The sequence below is a fragment of the Seriola aureovittata genome, chromosome 22, assembly GCF_021018895.1.
Source record: "Seriola aureovittata isolate HTS-2021-v1 ecotype China chromosome 22, ASM2101889v1, whole genome shotgun sequence".
NCBI classification, from domain to species: domain Eukaryota; kingdom Metazoa; phylum Chordata; class Actinopteri; order Carangiformes; family Carangidae; genus Seriola; species Seriola aureovittata.
The window spans coordinates 8,143,180-8,163,686 of record NC_079385.1 but is presented as its reverse complement, the minus strand read 5'-3'; the positions used below and the strand labels follow the sequence as shown (position 1 = coordinate 8,163,686).

Sequence of the window (20,507 nt, the reverse complement as noted above, 5' to 3'; positions counted from 1 at the left end):
TTGTTTAAGCCCTGATCACAACTGGTGGAAATTGTATATTAAATAACTGTTACAGCTTCATCTCTTCTTGAATTTCTTCTCCAATTTTCCTTTTGTGCTCAGAGTGTCTTCTAATAATTTCTTGAAATGCTTCAGAGTCCACTGATGATGCAGAAGTGTGAAGCACAATGACTCATTTCATGTGACATTGGACTTGACTTACCTTCCATGTTACGAACAATTTCACACAATTTTTCCTGGGATTGCTTCAAGCTCATGACCCACAACAAGATATGAGGTTTAAGCCTATAATGGTTTTCTTCTCTGTTTGGTAGAGTTGTAATATCTTAGTTATATTTAGCCTAAATGAGCCATCTCTAGCACATAGTTGAAGGACGTTATATCACCCCAAAGATTCGCAGGGTGCACTGCAGTTTTCAGATCCAGATCTTATCAGTTGACTGCGTTCCAGGAAGCTAGAATAATAAAATTCTAACAAAATTAGTAATGGCATTTCACCTGTTTATGATGGTGTTATAAAAGGTAATAATATGTTGTTGATGTGGTTTAATTTCAGGAGGTATGCAGAACAGAATTACATAAATAAAAACCCCTCAAATAATTTTATAAAACATGCTTTACCACTTGGTTGAGATGTCCATTAATGTAGCAGGGAATATAACATTTTCTGTTATCCAACTGTTGTCAATACTATAAATACAATGTTATTCCACTGTACATTTGTTGACATTATCACTGTTTTGATCCAAATATATCACAATATATACACATTAGGGGGGGATTAGTTTTGAAAAAGTGCAGTGGTCTCCTACAGACAGTGTTGAATCATGGGTTGTAGCCTTAATGTTGCTAGGCTAAGGAGTGTTTTCAAGTCCAATTACAGTGATTCTTTCTGAGTTAGTTAGCAACCCTGAATTTTCTAACTGTATTTTAGTGAAATTACCAGATACTACAGGAAGTGAGAAAAAGTCTAGTTCACCAAGGCAACACAGCTTAGTAAATACACATGAAATGTTAACTATCTGAGAAATGAACTTTTGAAACTTGAAAGTCAGATGGAGCCGTTAGAGACTGTCAACGCCTGATGCATTTGATGACGTCTGATAATTGATACCAGTGACCTATAAAGCTTGTTGTTAACATTGGTTTGGGTGTAGAAATCTCCTCAAATATCTCGCTTTGTAGTCTACAGAATTACTCATTGAAACCCATATACTATTACAGTAACTGTGAGATTTAAAAAATACAAGTGTGACATGATATTGAAGGAGACGGAGCTCAGCCCTGACCCAATTTAAACCCTGCTCGTGTTCATATGAAAGACATGGGCGACTAACAGGTGTTTTTTTATTTCATTTTAATGGAGTCAAATGTATGCAGGTGGTTGAAAGTGCACTTTTGTTTTAAATGGACATCTCAATCATTTGGTACATGTTCATGATTAAAAAAAACTGTATGAAAAATGATATTTTTTGCTGTTGATGCCCAAAAGAACTAAAGAATTCAAAAAGTAAAATTTCCATAGCTTTTTACTGGGTCATGGAAGTCGCAAAGCGCTTTAAAAAATAGATTGATGAATTATTCTTTTCCAGCAACCTCCAGCTTCAAGGTTGTGCACTTAACTGACACCTGGCATCTGCCCAGTACAGCCACCTGTTTGTCACTGGTGCAGCTAAAGAATAACCTTGATGAAATGGGTCTCTGTACTGGTTGATTGCGGGCCCTTGTTGCCTTCCCCCACATACATTTTCCCACTGAGCTTTTTAGGACTTCAGGCCAGAAAGTATCTGGTCATAAACCCAGCTGATCACCTGAGAAAGAAAAGGAAACTTTCACTTATAGTCACGTTTCTCCTGACAGAACACACATAGTACATTCATTAAAAGTAAGACTAGAATGAGATCAATTTCCCGTTGATGACCTTGAACACCAAGACCATCTAAATTTGCAGAGGAGTTTCTTTTCATGTATTTAATTTATTCTTAAAATATTTCATGATAAAAAAAATGTATGTAAATGACTCTATTACTTCTGCAATGCTTTCTCTATCTCTCTCTCTCCTCGTTGTGCTCCTCACCGTCGGAGAGAGGCCGCATTTGTGCGAACAAACACAAGCACAAAAATAAATTAAGAGATCAAAAGCCAAAGAGAGGAAATGAGTCAGTATTCCACACCGTGTACAATACAATATCATAGCAAATTAGCAGATTTCAATGGCTTCCACTGACTACCATAGATTTACAATGTTCAGTTGGCTGCAGATCAGTCCTCAATAAATTGTGTCACTTTCCTTTTTTTCCATGAATGGTTGTGATAGACAGTGGCTTGTTGATGACCATGAAAAGAAAGCGGCTACTGAGGTGTGAACGGAAAACCTGGGACTACGAGCCAGCAGTAATGAGAACAACAGCATTTGTTCACATCCTACTAAACTGCCATTGTGACCACATTTTAAGTCCAATAAGCTTCTCTACAAAGGTACAACATATAAAACTGTTAAATATATAACTTTTTAGGGCCTTTCAAAATACATTTAATGACATTTCTTTACTCCTTCTTTTCATACTTGACAGCATTTATACTCTCTGTAGATATTCATCATTTCTTTGATATGATTTGCACTCGTCATCCGCGACCAACCCGACAATTCTTCCTGCAAACTGTCCCAACCGTAGCTACTGAAAAATGCAAATCAGATTTTTTTTTTTTTTCTTTTTCTTTTTTTTTTGATACACAGTTATACGTATGTAGTACCTATATCTCCAGTTCCAAAATACAGTGGTGGGCTTAGTCTGAGAAAAAAAATGTCTGGAATATTTTAAAAGCACTCCTTTGATTGTGCAAGGTACATCTGCCACTGTACGCAGGGTCTGTCCTCTTGTGCACCGTGTCTCTGTGGGGGCAGTCATTGGTTGGTGGCGACACAAGCAGTGAGTTTATAAAGTCTCTGTGTGCCAGATGGTCCACTCTGTAATAATGATCGTATTTGTTGTTTTGCTCTTTGGTCTATAAAAATATGGGCGGTTTACTCCAGCAGAAGGCCTATTCACAGCAGAGAGCGCTCAGTTTGGTTTTTAAGCCTCATGAGGTGGTCCGGGAAGCAACGGGGTCTGATCTGTAATGATCCCGTCTATGCCCTGGAACTCCTGCGCTAGGGGCAAGGAGATGAATGTGGGAAATCCTTTTATTCAAAGCAGTTAGTAGCTCCAAACAGAGGACCTCAAATGAGGCAAAAAACCATTCATGAGATTTTAAGGTGTCCGATCCTCCGTGGCACGAGTAGTAGTGCTGCTAAAGTCACAGAGCAGGCAGATAGAGTGGAGAGGAGGTGGATGCAACATGTTGACCCAACGACAGATAGCGAGAGGGAGCAGTCACAAACCCGGAGGAGCCGGTCACAGGAAATAGGAAGTGTTTTACAGTGAGTAGTTTGTCCAATGTCCAGGGGAGAGCTCGCTCCCTCAGACAGTCACTCCCTGGTTTTCCCGCCTCTGGCTGTGTTATGAGACCTGTGAATCAACAAGAACAGAGCAAACATGAGAAGATTTAGCACGCAGTCACCGTCTCTGAGAGAAAGCTCCAGAGAGAAGCTACTGATGCAAAACTGCATTTTCATTTTGGGGATTTTCTTTATACTACCTGTATTTTGAGGACTTTATGTTTTGAAATGAAGGTATGATACTGTAATCTCACATTCAGCAGCACACTATCTAGTCTTCAACATTCAGGAATGTGACATTTACTTAAGTCTTTTGAATTTAAGTTTGTCTTTGCAGTATATGGGCATGTCTCCATATAGCATTTTTTTCCTGGGTGCTAGTGTCTCTTTTCAGTTGTTCCCAATGAGGAGAGAGCATAAACCCTTTTTTCTACTCCGAGCAATTCTAGCTGAAAATCTCTTAACTTTTCAGAAAGGCGCTGGTAAAGTCACTGCGGCTCTTTTTAAGGCAACCAATCAGATAGGGACTCGTCACCCTGATAGCACAAGAAAATGGAGTCTAGCTTAGCTAAAAAAAAAAAAAAGCATCCCTGAAGCTAACAAATGAACACATTATAATTTCTGTTGTTTAAATCCTAACATAAAATTTGGCCATTTCACAAGGAGTTGTGTACAACAAGATGTAATGTGTTTATTAGTTAGCTTCGGAGGTGCTGGTAGGCAGTTTTTGTTGAGGGTTAGCTTAGCACAGTATAAAAACTGGAAACAGGGAAAAGCTCAGTCCTAGCTCTGTCTGAAGGTGATGAAATCCACTTACCAACAACTCTATAAAGCTAATTTATTTAGTCCGCACAAGAAACAGCCTCTAACTGTTTCACTGTGTTTCTAGTCTTAATGCTAAGACCCTTACTGGCTGTTAGCTGTAGCTTCATATTTATCAAACTTATCATCTAGCTCTCAGCAGGAAAGGGACGCAATGTCTTTTCCACAATGTCAAACGTCTTTCTAAAGAAAACAATTTTTTTTTTTTTAAGAGAATCATTACAAACATGGTGCTTTGCTAAAATAACTGTGTTTAACCATGACTGCTCAGGAAATGGAGGTGCTAATTGCAGCACTCTGGTAGCACTGGAGGGGAAAAAAAATGTAATTTCAACAGCCTCCTCTCTGTCAAATCAAGTGTTTTGCGAGTCAAATATTTAGAATTCTTCAGCGGGTGCAACCCAATAACAAAGCGAGTCTCATAGTGCGGAGACTGAGAAACAATTAATCTACCACAGAAAGACAAATCTGGAAGCCTCTTCACCATCTGGTCCCCGCCAGTCACACAGCCAACTTGATAGAGACACTGATGCCTTCCAAGACTGCTGCACTGCCACTGAAGCTTAATTCATAGTAATGAACTCTTGATGATTTCACAGGGTGCAAATTGCCATGAAAGGGGCAGGTGTTGGATGGAGTACTATCATGTTTCACAGATGACAATGTCTGATGCTGTGGGAATAATAAACATCTCTATGAGCTCGGGGTTTAATAGAGATAATGTCATGGTTTTGTTGGAGCTGGGCATGAAATGACCCGGAGGTATAACGGCTTAAAGCAGGGGCATGACTGTGCAAACATCTCGAGTGTGACCGCTGCCAAAACAGGTGTTTAATCCCACTGTGAGCACAGTTTTTCCCTCTCTCAAAGCCTCCTAGTGGGCACACTGAGATTACAGTGGCACTGAACGTTGATAAAAATGGAAGGAGGACAGAATCACTGCAGAGAAACATTGTTGTCGAAATCTCAGGAGAAATAGGATGCAAATGGATTTAAATAGATGCCAAGCATCGGGACGGGTCTTGTTTTATGTAAGCTACCACATAGTCTGGGTCTACCATGGTAATTTTCTTATACTCTCTATGTTCCTCTCCGTTTTTTCTCACACCCACACTGTGGCAAATGGTTCCCCATAAATCGCACACACAAATCTCATCTCAGGGAAATGCAAGCCTTCTATTAAAAAGAGGAACGAATGTCAGATGAATGTGAGATGAATGTGAGATGAATTTGCCCCATGAATAAAATTTGCAGGCCCTAGGTGATTATTACATTGGGTTTATCAGGAAACGACCATATTACTCTATTTTATATCTTATAACGTTGAGAGAATATTTTACATTCTTGTGCTGGAGGAATGCAGAGTCAAGGGAAATGTTATGCAGTGGCTATTGAACACATGGACAAACTTTGAGTACAGTGGCTCTGGCTGTTCAAACAGGACCAGAAAGAGAATTAGAATTCGGAGTGAGAATGATAACTGCTGGGGGTGTCACAGTAACAGAAGGGAAAGTCATGGACAGAATCCATCTGCGTTAATGTCTAATTTGTGCAGGCTTCTCTTGTTATGGAGCAAGCAGGCGATCCACTCAATATATCAATATGTACCCAGCAGCATTCAATCGAGGACAAGGGAAAACATTTGATTTCAGGGATGTTACATAGAGCTTCCTGTCTCTGGGCAGAAGCTGAAACACTTTCATGTATGAATTGAGAATGGGAGCATGGATTTGTGCTGGCTGTCATATGCATTTTGTATGTGCAGTCAATCGAAGGTGCATGCAGCCACACGTACTGGAGCTGAGGAAAACTATATCCACAGTACATATGGAGCCCCTCTCCATCTGGGAGTTAGAGGATCGAAAGGGAAATGCACCCCGAACATATGGCCCCCGGCTTGACATTTCCTCTCTGTGTGAACTCGAGCTGACTCCCTTCGAAATGTCACAGCGTGGTAACCCATGGTGAACGTGTGAATGGGCACACACGATAGAAAAATTGAACTACTTTGCTTCTCCAAACTCTTAACCAATACACTGATAGATATGACTAATGCAACATTCTCAGGAGTATATGCAGTTGACTTATTGATGTAGGATTGAATCATTTCTTATATCTGGCTAGTCCTGACGCTTTTCTATACTTAGGCTATGAAGAAGAGAAAGCGCTGCCAAAACATCAGCTAATGGATGAAAGCCTTCTCTGCTAATCTGTCATTCTAAAGTGCTCCTGTTTTTTGCATCAAGTTACTAAACTTGTTTCTAATACTTGCTCCTGCCCTCGCTTGTTTAAGTCTTGTGCAAGCGAGCACGCTTCTGTTTGGATCGGAGCGCGCCAGCCACACAATAACCTGCTGCGTGAATATTCATAAGTGAACTTGTGGGTTAGGAATGATCCACAGGTTAATAAGGGAAGGGAAAATCGCTCATTACATGCTGTGAAGTTGAATTATGCCTGAAGCGGATGCTGAGATCAAAATACATGAACATGTATGCACGGGCCTCCAGACACTAAGTCCCATTCCGCATTAAGAGAAAGTTCAAAGCCATATGGAGTTGTGTCATTATCAACCCCTTCATACTATATTTCTTCAGAACATCAAAGCAAACACTGTTCACTATCTGGATTCTACAATATGATCAGAAATGTAATGCTCAAGAGGGAACATTACAACAGACAACCGCAGCGGGATCAGGGAGGAATGAAAAAAAAAAGATTAAAAAAAAAAAGTAATTTATTTGTTTTAGATACAAAAAGCTTCCCAGAAATGTTGCCTTTAATATACTGTAATGTATAGATTACATCCGCTCATGCAGTGTAGGTTACTGCCCTGCATTGAGATCAAATGATTGGAGGTAATATGGTGCTGTCATCCTTCATACTGTATATGAAGGGATCAAATGTTTAAATCCAGTCTTAAATAGCTTCCTCTGTGAGTAAATAGACAATAATCCTCTATATGATGCACTGAGAGGATGTGGGTTCACTGCATGCATTCCACCCTGCGTTGGTTTATAATATCATATCTGCTGAAGACTTGCTGTCTGGACTGAAAAGCAGTAGGATCAGATTTATTCTCGAAAGTGAATGATAACATGGGTCATGAATGCTAACAATATTGACCGGCAGAAGAGCCTGGTTTTCAGAAACTCTATGAGACTGGGCATTTTTATGACTTTGGCCTCATCTCTTTTATTGCACTGTATGTTAAATTTACTGCATGGCTACTCTCCATTTCCCAATCACATGCATTAATATCAGTCTATCTGGCGCCTTGTTTTATTTGAGCGTGCAGACTCCATCTGACACAATACTTTAAAGACAATATACAAGGCATGCCAATACAGCAGAGCGAAAACAAGCGAGAATAAACCCGATGGGTTTTTACTGGTTTTGCTGCACACATGGATTTTCTGTGGTTAAACACACACTAGGGAACTGGTGAGCTCATGGAAAAATGAGTAAGCCAAATAAAGATATCAAACAAGCAGGCAGTTGTTTAAATTGTATCTGGATTTATGTGAGTGTGCTTGCATGTGTGTCCATGCTTCCTGTTGTTTGCATGTTCTGCTGTGATGTTTTTGCAGTCTAATAAAACCATATTGAAATCAATATGTGTAGTACCTACAAGCTGGTGGTGATTAAAATGACCATGAAAATGCATGGCCATGTTTTATAGACATTTAACTATCAATAACAATAACAACAAAAAAAACAAAACAAAAATGAAAAAGAAACAGCTTTAGAATTTCAATCACAAATCACAGATTTTACTGCGGGAATACAGATCTAAATTCAGGGGCGCTGTACCTTGCTGCCTCCAAGAGGCCCCTGGTGCTCTTGTGTTGCATCCTGCCTTTGCGGGACCAGGGTTTGGGTGGAGTTGTTGTGATGTTGGTGGTGGTGGTAGTGTTGGTGGTAGATGGTGTTTGGCTGTCTGTCAAGGGGTCATCAATGCTCTCCATAGTGCAAGAGTGTCGAGGGGGACTCTTGTCGCGTCATAGAGCCTGAGGGGAGAGAGGTAGTGGGAACGGGGAGGAGAGGAAGGGAGGGGGGGAGGGACAGGGAGGGGAGGCGGTATGGTTATCAAGCTCAGAATGAGGATGCAGTGTTTTATTTTGAATTTCTGTTTTACCAGATTTAGACACAGTCACACCATCACCACCACCACCATCATAGATTTGTCTGCCTGAAGTGTCTTGAAAATGTGCCTGTTTGGCTTTGTATGAACCTGGAGTGAAGTGTTCACTGTTAAATGTGTTAAATATAGAAGTGTGGGAGTAAAACAAGGTCTGATTCTGCTTACAGCAGCACAGATGGAAAGAAAATACACATAGGCCTGGTGACTTTCCAGGGATTTTTTTTTTTACTACCACAGACTTGTTAGGTAATGAAATGATCTAAAATGGCAATAAAATAAACCATTAATTCATCCATAATTCATTATGTTAAAGTCACAGATTTTCTTATGCTACTAATAGTTGATCATGTTACCATGTATAAGTATGCTTTATTCAAGTGTCACGCTCCCTTATCTTTTTTAATGGTTTGTGGCATTGTTCTGGAAATCTCAGTAACTACTGGATGGATTGTAATGACATTCATCCAGTCTAATGACTGGATTACCTTTTTGTCTTGTGCCATCATCAGTTCAAAATATTATTTGTGCCCAAGTAATTTTCTTCGCATTTGCACACTGATTTTCACCTGCCTAGGGAAATGCTCACACTTGAGATTACCATAAAGAAGAGCATCACTAACAAGCTGACAAAACACAGTAGATAGTGGATCAATTAACAGCAGATCCGTTAAGAATCTCCTCTTTTGTTGTATCTCCAAATTTGGTGATTTAAATTTTTTTCAAATAAACTGAAGGATTGTGTGTTTCTATATTCATTAAGAAAATTCATCTCACTAAGCTAAAACTACTGGATTTTATGAAAAATGCAATTGTTATTAGTGCTATTTTCCATAGCTCCTAAACAGATGGTCATTTGAGGATACATGTTTTTCACAGGACGGCATGAATACACTGTATATTTACACTTGCATGTGAGTGAGCATGTGTTTTGTCGTCCAGTGTGTGCATATGTTACCTGCTTGTTGGAATAAACCTGCAGCTCATTCTAACTGGTTTGCTTACTTATAGAGCGTGCACAAGCCAGCAGGCGATCACTCGCTGCTTCATGAAATCAATTATAGGCCACATTGAAACAGCACAAACTCTGGAACAGTGCAGTGTTGACGCCTGGGATGAAATACAGGTACAGATGCTTTCACTGGTTAGCAGAGGCTTTGGGTTTAAGCAACACTGCTCAATTAGCAGATCAATCCCGCAAGCTCTTAGGCTGTGGATAAGAAGAATAAGGACAGGCTTTCTCATTCTCGTCCTCTCAGTTGTCCCAATATCTTTCCCTGCTTCCCAAAATGGAGGACTTGGTATTTTCCACGCCGAGGCGATGTGCTGACTTGGCTCCCTCCAGAAGAAAGCTGGCAGACAAAGCTAATGGTTAGCAGCAACAGGGTCTCTTTCTCTTGGCCTGTCTAGGGTGGCCAAGCAGCTGTCTTCTTAGTGGTGATTCTGTTCAACCCACTGTTGGATGTGCCTAGAGGGCCCAGAGGGATCAATTACCAAGGCCGGTACCGACCCAGAACCACAAGGGGGGGGTGGGGGGCTTGGTGAGGGAGGGGGTGTTTGGGGGATCCCATCAGGCCCAGGCTGAGCTGGATCCACAGAGGGACGGAGAGGAAGAAACGGAGAGGAATTGATGGAGGGGAGGGCGAGGGGAGGGATGGTGGGGGAGGCCCTCAGCCCTTGCTTACAAACCCCAATCGAAAGAGCTTTTTCATACTCGGCCGAACACATGCTGTCACTGGCAGATGTATAAATGCGTAAATACTCCACAAGCTTAGAGGGAGACACAAACTGGCCTGGGGATTGTCTTGTGTAAACTGTACCCTTTGTATAAAAAGGCTGTTTGTGTGTGGATGAAAACAGCCTTTATCCTCATGCATACATATGAATGTCCATAACAGTATGTAGAATCGTACCCCCTCACACATGCAGATACCTACAGAGTGCATATGCATACACACAAGCTCGTTATCAAAGATTATACTCATGATCAAACATGTTCTTCTTTCTTCACTTCACTGAGGTTCCAGGACTCTCATCTCCTCTCCAAAAAAGTCTTGATTACAGTAATCACAGTCTTTCTCTCAGTAGGTGCCACTTCTGCTCATGGCACTCTTTTCACTGCCTAAATACCGACCTAATGGAACGTATGATTAAGACCTAGTTAGAATTTTTTGTCATTTCAGCTCTCTCGTGAGCGTACCGCTGCTGTTTCCTGCGACGTCTCAAAAATGATGGTGTGCTGCTGTAAATGTGAAAACTACAGTACTCAACATGACAAGTAGATGCATTTGGCCGGAATTCAGGATCACAGTGGTTTTCTGTGTAATAATCACTTGAAATCAATGGCTAAAGCATGTGTACTGTATTGGGTGCTATGTAAACAGCATGGCAGGCCGTCAAAAAAAAAGTCTCTTGACAGCTTTTTCCTGTTGGATTTTATGCAATTATAACATGGTGAGAGAAAAACTTCTCTATTTTTGTCCTTCTCTATGAACTTTACAGGCACTGAAAGGCTTAACAAGAGCCACTGCCTGATGGGCACCAACTGAAAATGACTTAATGTTTTACGATGCTGTACGTCTGACTGGCTCAAATCTCTTTCTCTGTCTTTCACTCACATTGCTCCTTTCTTCTTTCACGCTGTTTTTCTGTCCCTGTTTTGAATTGTTCGTCTTATCAGGCTGTCACAAAAGCCGTCAGATAACCTGAGGTGATTTCGCTTTTCTCCTCTAATGGCGCCCGCACTCTGCCTCTTTCTCGCCGAGCTCCCTGCGTCGGCACATGCAGAGAGAGATAGCTCCTTGCGACGTTTCATCTGCCAGTCTAAAATGGTGGAGGGCACAACGCAGAGCATCCTCCTCTCTGGAGAGAGACAGCAGTAAGCCTTTCACTGAGAGAAGGAGGTATAGGAGATGACTGCTGAGACTACATATCACTTTGCCAAAAGAGTGCTTTGGAGAGGCAGCAAAGACAGCATTTGACTGTGGTAACTGTGTGATAAAATACATTCAAGTCATTTAGCATCATGGAGGGTGGAAAGTATTTTAGGAGTGGGAAATTAACCACTACTTGCTGAATGAAAAGTGTTTCTATATCCAGTGATTTTTTCCATATGATCTTTCCAGGGACCACAGGATATTTTGTTGTCACTACTCATACACTAACATGTATTAGTTATCATAAATCATTTTGGTTTGTATTACAAATAATTTTGCAGCTTTAGCACCATAGAAAACTAAAGGTTCATGCTATATGAATCTGTTTTCAAGGGTTTTGAAAATACCTTACTGTAAGTTGGTTTGTTCTCTATCCTATGAAAGACAAACTCCTCTATGCGCCCCCTTACTGTTGCTACACCTGTCAGCATTGCAAATTTGTAGTTTATAATGATGCCAAATTTAACACTCAAAATTCATAGTCATTTTTGAAACAATCCATCCTGGATTCTAGACACAGGTAAACGAAAGCAGTCTTCTCATTTCTTCTCATTTCAATTCTGTTGGCAGATAATTATGCTGCTAGCAGAGTCTTTTCAGATGTAGCTAGCTAGCATGAGCTAATGCTAAAACTAAGCAGGTTGTCTCGCTGACATTTACCTATTCACCTGATACATACAGTACATTAGATTGTGATAGAAGACTGAGGCTACAGCTGCACGTCCCAGACAAAAGGTCAGCACTCTCACCACCTGATGGCCCATGTAGGAAAGATAAAATAAATAGTTTCTGTATTCCAAGGTAGAGCTAGTTACCCTTTGTCTGCCAGTGCAGTATTACAAATGAAATGTAATTGAAACTTGTTCTAAGATAGGTTAAAACTCAGACAGGCTACACGGTAGTTAGATTTATGCTTTAATGCTTGTGTTTTCAGTATGCTTAATTTTTTAAGGATGAAGAGTAACTGATGAGTATCACTACTATTATTCTAAACTATTTTTCTACCTAAGAGTTTTTTAACCAAACTTGTAACTTGTAACCCCACTAAATAATATAGTTAGCTTGGAAATAACGCTATGCTACTAGTAAGCTAGTTAGCAGGGCATGTTAATGTTTCCTGCTTATGTTAGAGCAGATAGATACACAGTTTAATCCATACGTTACACGTTTGCTCCTTTGTTTTTGGTTCTTATAAAAGGCACCACCTTCCACCACCTTCACCATGTGCAGAAATCCAAACCTTGACTGTTATGCCTGCTGTGCTTACTTATGATTGTTAATTGGTATTGAGGGATTCAGGGGCAGGGTTTTGTGAACGCTTGAACATTTGGTTACATAAGTTATATTTAGGCAGGTCTTTCTGGCCAAGTATTTCTGTGGTGATTATCATTTTTATGGGTTGCCACAAGTCACATACTTTGGCAGATTTTATGTACTCAGGTAAAACAGAAAATAAAGTAGTGACTGATGGGCATGCAATTGAGTGTCCATGTGCATTTTATTAATGCAGTTAAGTGAACCCGAAGAGCTCATTTACAGTCTTACAGCTTGATATGGTTCATCTGAGGAATTCCACTTTGTGTTAGGTCAGTCCTTTAGAGGAGAGACTTGTCACTGTATCAGCGAGACTCCTGATACTGAGAGAAATATGTGCTAGAGCTTCACAAGTGCACCTCTATTTGATATGTGTCCTTTTCTTGCTGAGGTTGTTTTGTGCTGCTAATAAAAGTAACCTCACTCAAAACGTCTCTGTCAACCATAAGCAATGTACATATCAATCTTCATGTGTTTCTTCTGGAGCCGGCCTTAGAAAAATCAATATTGTGTTTTTATTGACAGGAACAGCATGTACTCTTCAAAGCAGGGTCAGACTAAGATAAACGCATGGAGAGGGGGACAAAGAGGAGGAAAGAAAAAGTGAAAGGCAGAAAAGGAGTGAAAGTGAAAAGAGAAAAAGAAAGTCGGACATGTAGTCTAGCAGAGAGACAAAAAAGTATGTGAGGAAGTTATTTTTAAAAAGAGGAACATCAAATTGTGGCCGCTGAGCTGAGTGACATTCTGTAGGTTGAGGGAGAACGCACAGCACATCTTATCTGCCTTGCAACTCATACTGAGCCGTGTTGCTGACTAAAGGTAGAGAGGAGGTCAGGGGTGTCATCCTGAACAACAATCTCCGTCTGTTTGACAGAGAAAACACAAACTCTCAAACATTTGACCAATACACGCAAACCACCTCTTGACATTTGTCCAAAATAGCCCTTTATGGGGCTATGGGGCTGAGTCAGATTGACTTGGCTTAGTCAAATGCCCCGAGGGATATGTCTGTTTGTCCGCATTGATGTTTTCGCACAAACACCTGACAGACAGGTCGGACATGCTCACTGGACTGTGCACCGCCAACAGTCATCCCTAGGCATTACTGGGGTGGCTGCAGTTTGGGTTTAACCTTGATAGGCCTTAGGGAAGGGGCCATTTGTTCAAAGTTAACCAGAGGGAGGCTGAGGAGTAAATTGTTTGTTTTGTTTTTGCCTGAGATTCTCCCTTGGGTGTTCAGATAACAAGAGGTTTATGTAATTTTTGTTTTGGAGAATCAGCCTTAACCTTTAATGCATTTTAGGCAATTTTTTAGGTTACATGCATGGTTGTGAAATAATGTCGTAAATCTTCCCAACTTCCTGCAATTTGAGATTAAAGGGAGCGGTTAGTTTAGGCCAGTCCATCCATCACATAGATGAATATTTTTAGAAGAATTTTAAACAATGACCCCTAGTCTGCTTGTTGCCATTGATTAGAATCCTTGACAGTGAAAACTGCTTAAACACACACACACACACACACGGACTGGCACAGATGAGTGCACATAGCCGTCCAGCCATTTGACTAGCTGTCACCAAGCTTAAAGTAGCCAATGAAGCAAGCAAGAAATACCTGTCACATCCTGCATATTGTCAGCGTAAGCCGATGAGAGGTACGTTGACTGACATCCTAAGAAGGATATGAAGTGTATATGTAGGCCAGACAGGGACACATATTCAAAATTATGAATATGCAAACAGCTGAAAACACAAAGCAACAGATGTCAGGGAGAGCATGTTAACATGCAGTTAAGAATCCACCCACACTCGATCTATTGGCCTCCGAACACACAGTGACCACCATATTTGCATACTCAACCACCTCCAACAGACGCACACTAGCTCTTAAATCTGTCAAACATAATAAATGGACCCAGCTATATGTTACCTATGAGTGAGTGAGTGTCTGCGTGTGGGCTATCTGCCTGCCCAGATAACAAATTACATTGTAGGTGGAACATGTAACAGCTGTCACCTCAGTCTCCACGACCAGGTATATTCAGGGTGGTGTCAGGGCGCTGACAGACACGCACGACTCACAGCACAGAAAGTGCACGGGGGCAGCAGCTGACTGATAACAAACCATATCATCTGGGTTCAGCATTCAGTGTGTTTATCTGCTATATATGTGTGTTTGTCTTTCAGCAGGAAGGCATAAACAAGTTAGTCAGCTGATGACTAAATCATGACAGATGCATTAATGATGCCCCACCGGTCCTCAGTGTTCACCCATTGACATTCAGAGATAGGGCAGCTGTGTTGAGTGTGTGTGTGTGTTGCATAACATGTTTCCCATCTGAGACCTCTAATTGCTACAGTATAGACTTGGCATACAGGCAGGACAGCAACAGTGTTTGTGTCTCTTGTAAAGCAGGCGTCGGGGTGAAAGTGGTGGGAGGTTGTAAGGAGGTAGGAAGGTGTGTGTGTGTGTGTGTGTGTGTGTGTGTGTGTGTGTGTGTGTGTGTGTCTCTGTGTTTGTGTTTTTTTTTGGAGTTGGGGCTGAAGTGGAGAGGAGGAGGCTTGAAGTGCTGGAGATAGGGTGTGGAGGACGAGTGGGTGAATGAATGGGCGGCATCTTAGCGAATACAAGCGGCGGCTTCCCATCTGCTGCCATCATTAACATTAAGAGCGTCCCTAATGCAAGCTAATTGCTGGTGATGAGGAAGTAAACAAACCGCATACAGTTTGTAGAGATGAGCTGAAGACAAGGAGGGCGGGAGAGAAACATTTTCAGGGGATTGTGAAGTGAATGCTTAACTGGGTTTTCTGCTGTTATCAGTGTGCTTGTGGCTGACAGTGTGCAAGCTGGCCCCAACGTATGGTAATATGGCAGCAGTCGGAGATGGTGCTTAAAAGTGCAATCATGGACTTAAATGGCCAAATGTTATTTTTTGGCCACAAGTAGCAAGTATATTGCATTAAATTTTCTTGCAATACCTAAAATTCTCCCAATAAGGCATTTAAAACTGCACTAAAATCATATTTTGCCAAATGACCTAGCGTAATGTGAAAGCTGTTACTTGTGGTGACAAACACACCCTCCATGTAGCTTTTTAGTGTCTTTGAGATCAATGTTTTGGTCCTGCAATTTAATGTTCTGGTTAGTGTAGTGTCCTCTAATCAGCTTTCAGCTACAGTGAAAAACTATTGCATGCAGACAGACAAAGTTAGGACTATCAGTGTATATAGGATTTACATTTTTTTGCATGTATATATTGAAAAATAACAAAATCAGTTTCAGGGGTTTCACTGAAGAAGCATGACTTTTTGCAACCTCCAAGTAAACACTGTCAAATATCAGTCAGTTAAATTGTATACATGTTTTGAGCCAAATAGTCAGAAGCTGAAAGCAGTGCTTTAAATTTGGCTTTCATATATGCCTGCAGATCGGAGCTTTTAATGGGAGACAATACACAAAAATGTCTTGTTATACTGTGCAATAACTCAGTTTATTGAAATGGCCGCTTAACAGTCATGTTTGGCAAGAAAAACAGTTAAATCATTTGTTTAATGTACAAAACATTTATAAAATCTGTCATTAGTCTGGATTTACACCACAATTGATTTTCCGTGCAAACGCTTAATTCCCAGCTTTTACAGTCATGTTGCTCTCAGTGCCACTGGTGCAGTAGTTATGCACATTTTGCAAACTGGTTTGTGATTAGTTTGGAGATGTTACCTGGGGGGCTAAAAGAGAACCTGAACTCACCGTGGTGGTTTTGACTCGGCCTCCGGGCTGTGTACAAGTCCAGCCAGATTTATTGACTAACAGGTCACAGCCTTCGTCCTCCAAACATGGCACCATCTCACACCACTGCTTTTTCCGAACAATACCAGCTGCAGAGGACAAAGGGAAAGAGAGAGAGAGAGAGAGAGAGAGAGAGAGAGAGACCGAACCATCAGAAATGTGAGGAAAAAAAATTGTGGAAATAAACAGATGAAGAGAAATGATAGAGAGAGGTAGATGCAGAGATTTAACGATTAAAATAGAGAGAGTGGGTTGGGGGATGACAGATGGAGGCAAACAGATATGGGCAAATATGTTAACCAATGGAAAAATGATGGAAAAGCTGAGATGTGAAAAAATATGTAGGAATTTATATAAATGGAGTGAAAAAAGGATGGAGGAACGGATGGAGAAATGCAGAGGGGGTGGATTGGAAGAGAGATGAGCAAGTAGATGAAGAGCAATGAAGTAGAGACAAGTGAGAGATACGCGAGCAGGGGATGACAGTGAGAGATGAGGGAAAGATGGAGAGAATCAGACAGATGGAGGGAGCAGTGATCAGTCAGGTAAATAAAATAAAACAACACAAATGATATTTAGCAGGTCTACAGTCGGTCTGGCAACATTTCAAACAGGATGAAATATTTTGGAAGCCCCGTGAATGAGCTACCAACAGTGACAAAGAAAAAAAAAAAAGTAATCTACAGTTTTAACAATCTGTGACAGTTAATGCATTGCAAAGATTTTGTCATAACAGCATGCTGTAATTTTAACTTTTTTAAGCTCCAACTTCTTCTCAACCTGTTCTGTTTTATTTAAGTCTTAAGACTTCAGTTAGAGAGATTCTACATTTCCCAGAAAAGCCTGAGGCATGGGCCCATCACATTCACTCGTTTGGTAGACTTCACTTAAACACTAAGCATGATATATGTTGTGACAATGAAATCTGAGATTGGAGAGAAGTATGTTGTAGCTGCAATGCAGTCTTTCTGCACCTTTTTTTTTTTTTTTTTCTTTTTGTGCATTTCTGTCCCCACAGTTTGACCAAAGAAGTGTTATTACTATTACTATATGTTTTTGTTCTCGTTGCCATCCCCAGTTGTTGGTGTGGCGAGGATGCACATGCCTAAGAATGAGTTTGTGCACTGAGCTGAAGAAGGATTCAAACCAATTACAAAGACAATGCCAGTGCCTCTTGTTGCAACTTATGAATGCTACAGTTGTGTTTGTTGGAGCAAATGACCAACTTAAATAGCTGGCTTTTGTACATTCATTCTTAATGGAAGTGCAAAATAGTAACTCTAGAAAGAAGTCCCTATTTTTGGACACATACATGGCCTGAAAACTTGTAAGCCTATAAGCACTGTATCTGAAATTATTCCATCAGCAATGACATGAAAGCATCATGTCATCTTCACAATTTTGCCAGCAGCAGAAAAAGTTGCACTATCAAACAAAATGAAACGTTTTACGCATTTTCCACATGAAAAAACATGAAATAGGAGTGTATTTTTCCTTCATTTTCTCTGCCAAGATTTTGACATCTTGTCTCAGAAAACAGTGGCAGTGACAATCACTGGCCTCTACACCCGTCATTCCAGACCAGGGGTACTCATACAACAGGGTATACGTCTGCAGCTGTCATGGGGATATGTAGAAAGATTGTAGAACAGCGCAGCTAATTATAAAAGACAGAAATAATGATTCAGTATATCCATATATTTGTGTTTAAGACTAAAAAAAACACTAATAGGATTATAAATTCATGTGAGTCTGATCTTGAGTAGAGTATTTCTTTTGTATTTGCTATATTAAGACCCAGCTCCCACCAGTCTGACTCAGCTGTAACACCTTAACACCAGGCGGTTAAGTGTGCATGAAAATGTGTTAGCAGACAAGCAGAGAAATGCTAAATGTCATGAAAATTAATTTAAATGAACACATTTGGAACATGACAGGTGGCACTGATTGGGGAGTACTTGGGCTCATCTGACAGGGTTGTGGATATGTCAGACACAAAAACCTGTGGCTTTTGAAATATTGCCGCTATAATTACATATCACCAACAGAATATATAATAACAGCCAGAAAGAAGGCACAAGTCAAAAACTTGTTACATGTTTTTGGTTGCAAGATGTTAAAGATACCCTCAAATATAATTTTGTTCCAGAAAAGCTCATCAGGGCTTATGAAAAAAAATGGCTGTTGGTCGAAAAAATGCAGAAAGGGCGGTAAAAAAAAAAGTGGATTTAAGGGTCAATATGTAACTGGTGTAATGAGGTGCTTTTTGGTGTAATAAGACACCTGTCTAAAGATAAGGCGTCTAATCACAGCGTCTCCGGTTGGCTCACAATCTTCTTAAATCTAACACATGAAAGAGGGAATGAAAAATAAAAACCAAGCAACCACATCAATATGTAAATCGGTGACAGAAAAGACTAAGAGATGAACTGAAATACAAAGAGAGAGGATGAGGACAAAGTAGAGCATAAGCATATCTAGATAACATTCTTGACCGCTACAGGATATGGGCAAGATAAAGAATTTATGCTCATATTCGTATGCATTTATGGATGGAAAACAGCATTCTTTAATGGATAACAGTGAGACCTAGAATGAATTATAAGGCATACATACATCATATTCTTTCACAATGGCATCCATGGCGTACTGGCTCTCTTATAAAACGTGGGAATTGTGCTCCCTTCCATATCCATAAATTTGCTCCGAGGGCACCTTCAATAGCTGTCATAACCTCGCATGTTGATCATGAGCGAGCGCTGTACCAAATGTTAATATCTGTTCAACATAAACAATACCTATATATCAATCAATCCATGAAATATGTATACCTTCTCGAGCACTACATGGCCAAATAATAAAAGTACTATGAACACTGTGTCAGCACAGAAAACAATGAGCTGGAAACTGACACCAATGTAAAGAATTATCATTGTTGCGTGCATTTTGCTGACATGCTACTTGAGGTTGAATTACTTGGTGCTACTGTAGTTTGCCTCAAGGCTAGCTGCACCAGACAATCTAAACTATGTGTGACTTGTGTATTTTCACTTCAGGGACAAAAGTTTCATATGGGCAGCAAGGCAATTTGAAATAGCTCAAAAACCTAAAAACAATTTAGTGTTGTTAGCAATGGCTTCTTCTACAGCAGCATTGCTACACAAGTAAGGCACAGCGCTCATGGTAAGCATAAATAACTCTATTCCCCTGCCAGTTCCTGACAGATACACTTTAAAAGTTATCGCTATAGACTTTTGGTCACCCAGGATTCCCAGAAATGCTAAGAACTTGTCTGTCCTGAATGATGGATTTGAGTTTTCATCCCTTTAAGGAGTTCGGTATGCTTCAAAATGAACAGTGCCTAAAACCCCATCCCCTCTCTGACATCTGAATTGGACAATGTTTGTAATTTTCCCAAACCAACAATCTCTCTTAAGCTTCTTCACACAACTACCTCCGTCACTTGTATGTGCACAGCCGATCACAACAACATAAATTAACCTGAAGTGTTTTTTTTTTGTTAACTGCACACAATCTATACCGACAGACCCGCAAAAGAGGAGGTGACTGACTCAGGTTCTCAACCAGGCTAGCAACAGCTCCGACTCAAGTACCAATCCACAATCCAGTTTTTCAGTGATGCTGCCGATCCTTTGAATTACCATAACAGATGCTGCCTTCAAGCCATACACCTCAAATCCTATTTCAAGAAATCCTTTATCTCATTCACTGACTATTTTTACCAAATGTCTTTTAAGGACTCCCCCCCACCACACATGCACACACTGACTCCGCTAACCCTCGCCTTCTTCTTTTAAGGAACCTATTTTATCTATTTATCATTTTAATTATTATTTGTCTTGTGAAGTATGCAAGTGCCAAAGACAAATTGGCATTTTATGTAAATCTAAAGGATAATAAAGTGTTTCTAAATCTTCATCTACAACCAACACTACCTCAGTAGAGGTGAATGAAGAATAGGGGAGAGGTTGAAAAGCAGGCTCTGTAAATGGAAAACTTTACCCAGCCAAGGCCTGGCAATGTTCTCAAGATTTTTTTTCTTTCTTTT

General features: G+C 40.4%; 1 protein-coding gene across 4 annotated transcripts in view; it reads right to left on the bottom strand.

Annotated features, from left to right (window-relative positions):
* Positions 1–1,340: 1,340 nt before the first annotated feature.
* tafa5a (TAFA chemokine like family member 5a) overlaps positions 1,341–20,507 on the bottom strand; it is a 140,220-nt gene continuing 121,053 nt past the window's right edge. For 2 of the 4 annotated variants that reach the window (XR_008826401.1, XR_008826402.1), the window contains exons 3-5: positions 16,400–16,527; positions 8,072–8,268; positions 2,148–3,509 (exon numbers count right to left, since the gene is read on the bottom strand). Coding sequence is in view for 2 of the 4 variants with exons in the window: in XM_056367055.1 (XP_056223030.1) it covers positions 3,501–3,509; positions 16,400–16,527 (137 nt within the window). In the remaining 2 variants the exon portion in view is untranslated. The other 2 variants (XM_056367055.1, XM_056367056.1) reach the window with 2 other exon arrangements.